The 2,173-nt window shown below is 38.6% G+C and overlaps 1 protein-coding gene across 1 annotated transcript; it reads right to left on the bottom strand.

Moving 5' to 3' along the window:
- Nucleotides 1-1,509: 1,509 nt before the first annotated feature.
- Nucleotides 1,510-1,935, bottom strand: LOC131858619 (uncharacterized). The gene has a single exon (XM_059211916.1). The coding sequence runs from the start codon at nucleotides 1,933-1,935 to the stop codon at nucleotides 1,510-1,512; it is 426 nt and encodes a 141-aa protein (XP_059067899.1).
- Between the last annotated feature and the right edge of the window lie 238 nt (nucleotides 1,936-2,173).

Here is a 2,173-nt window from a genome sequence, read left to right on the forward strand (position 1 = left end):
CAGTAATTTGTAAAATATCATACTAATTAAGTCTTTTTTATTATTTTATCAATATTAAAAAACTATATTATATCAAATTTTATGAGAATGATATAGATAAAAATATCTTTCAAAAAAAATGGATTTTTTTTCCATACACTAATTTGCATTATATATATATATATATATATATATATATATATATATATATATATATATATATATATATATATATATAATTTTATTTTTTTTGATCGGTAATTTTTGTATTATATTGATTTCCAAAAAAGAAATACATTAATCCGAGGCCATACCAGTTTTCAACATCGACCCACAAAACTAACAGTCCTAGTCTACTAAGTAGGGCATTCAAACTAAAAAGAGGAAATAAAACACCAGTACTGTGCATCTCTGCACTAAAATATTACAATCATCCATAAAATATTGTTTTTTTAAAAACCAACAGTATTTGTAAAGCAAAAAAAAAAAGAATTTTTTAAGCACGTTGCCTCTCATTCGGTGTCGCTCCAGTTCGTCTGCTTCTCCTCCTCATCTGCAATGTCTGCCAGTGCTTTTCCTTTTGCTGCTTCGGTCTTCATTTTCGGGATGCAATCCAAATTCCCGAAATCAAGGTCTCCTTCTAGACTTGCTAAAAACTGGACCGCTTGCCCTTCCTCAAATTGATCTCTCAGTTCTCTCCCCACCTCCATACATGCCACCACCTTGAGGGCTTTCAACACTTCATCTGTTCTTATTAGTTTGACACATAGCTTCATGGATTCCCAGCCCATGTGTGCTCGCTCCTGGCATTGCTCCTTTATTCGGTTTTTCGGCCCTAGAACAAAGGGTAATATCTCCTCCTCGACATCTCCTTCCCGAATGCGGATTCTAGTTTTAGGGCTAACCCATTCCAAAATGGAGTCTAGGTTTATCAAATAATCCCCATCAATCAACTTTGTCATCATGAGCTTTATTTTCTCCACCTCTGGTTCGAATTCGCAAGCCCAGACCATAATCAAGGAATAGACCTCCATATTCGTCCTATACCGAAAATGAATGTGCACCAACTCCTCCCCCATCATTAGACGCGCTGCACTCTATAGTTTCTCTTCTTTGTATTTGAAGAGTCCCTGTATTCTTTTATCCGACACCGTCCCCAGAAAAGGAACCAATTTCTTCTCAGTTCTTAGAGTGAAATTTGCCTCCATTGAACCTGCACAAAACTTGTTAACTCCAAACACTATAATGCAAATGACATAAAACTCACATTAATCTAGTTATTTGATAATACTTTTCTCATAAACCAAAATAGTAATTCCTTCGTTGTCATTTGCGACGGGTCATAAATGCATGATCATTGATATGAAGGGAAAAAATATCGCATCAGATTTACTACCCTCCACCATTGTCTTGAACCGATACACTGCACTTGGAAACTGTCTCATTAATTGCATTGTCGTTGATAGAGCGTACTTGTCTTTACGGGCTGCCTTGCGTGCTTGTTGATTATTTCATGCTTCTAGGACTGCATTAACTCCACTTCCACACTCTGCCATCTCCCTTCCACCACTTGGCCAATTGGCTTGTCATGTTACATCCGATGTTGGAGAGGAGGTCCGCCACTACATTGGCACCTCGCCTGACATGGGAGACCTGAAACTCCTCAAAGAGGTTCAGTTTTTCTCGAATGATCTCCACCCAATGGGATAATTTCCATGATGGGGTGTTGCCCTTAGCAATTGCATTGATGATCACTTGTGAGTCTCCTTCCAGGTGTAACTTTGGAATTTTCATGTTTATAGCCAATTCAGTTGCCATTAGTGCTGTCTGTATCTCTACTTCGTTATTTGTTCCATCCTGCAACTGTCGTGCACCCTTGAAGAGGATGTCACCTTTATCATTTCTCGCGACTACTCCCAAATCCTGATGTTCCCGGGTTTCCTCTAGATGCCCCATCAAAGTTTATTTTTATCCACTCCTTAGTTGGTGATTCCCATTTAAACTCCTCTTTTTCTAGAGGGTTATTAACCCGCAGAGACCCATTAATGGGTTTCTTAATGGTTTGAACCAAGGATGTAAGCACTACAGGCAACAAGCCCCACTATTTCTCCAAGGTTCTCCCCAGGGTAAGGGTACTCCATTTTTAACACAGTAGAGACTAACCCGTGGGGGTTTGAACCTAGGTTGTAGGCAC

Source organism: Cryptomeria japonica, chromosome 9, assembly GCF_030272615.1.
Source record: "Cryptomeria japonica chromosome 9, Sugi_1.0, whole genome shotgun sequence".
Classification (NCBI taxonomy): domain Eukaryota; kingdom Viridiplantae; phylum Streptophyta; class Pinopsida; order Cupressales; family Cupressaceae; genus Cryptomeria; species Cryptomeria japonica.

Excerpts from the sequence above, each read along its gene's own strand:
- LOC131858619 (XM_059211916.1), bottom strand. The coding sequence starts at position 1,935 with ATGGGGCATCTAGAGGAAACCCGGGAACATCAGGATTTGGGAGTAGTC.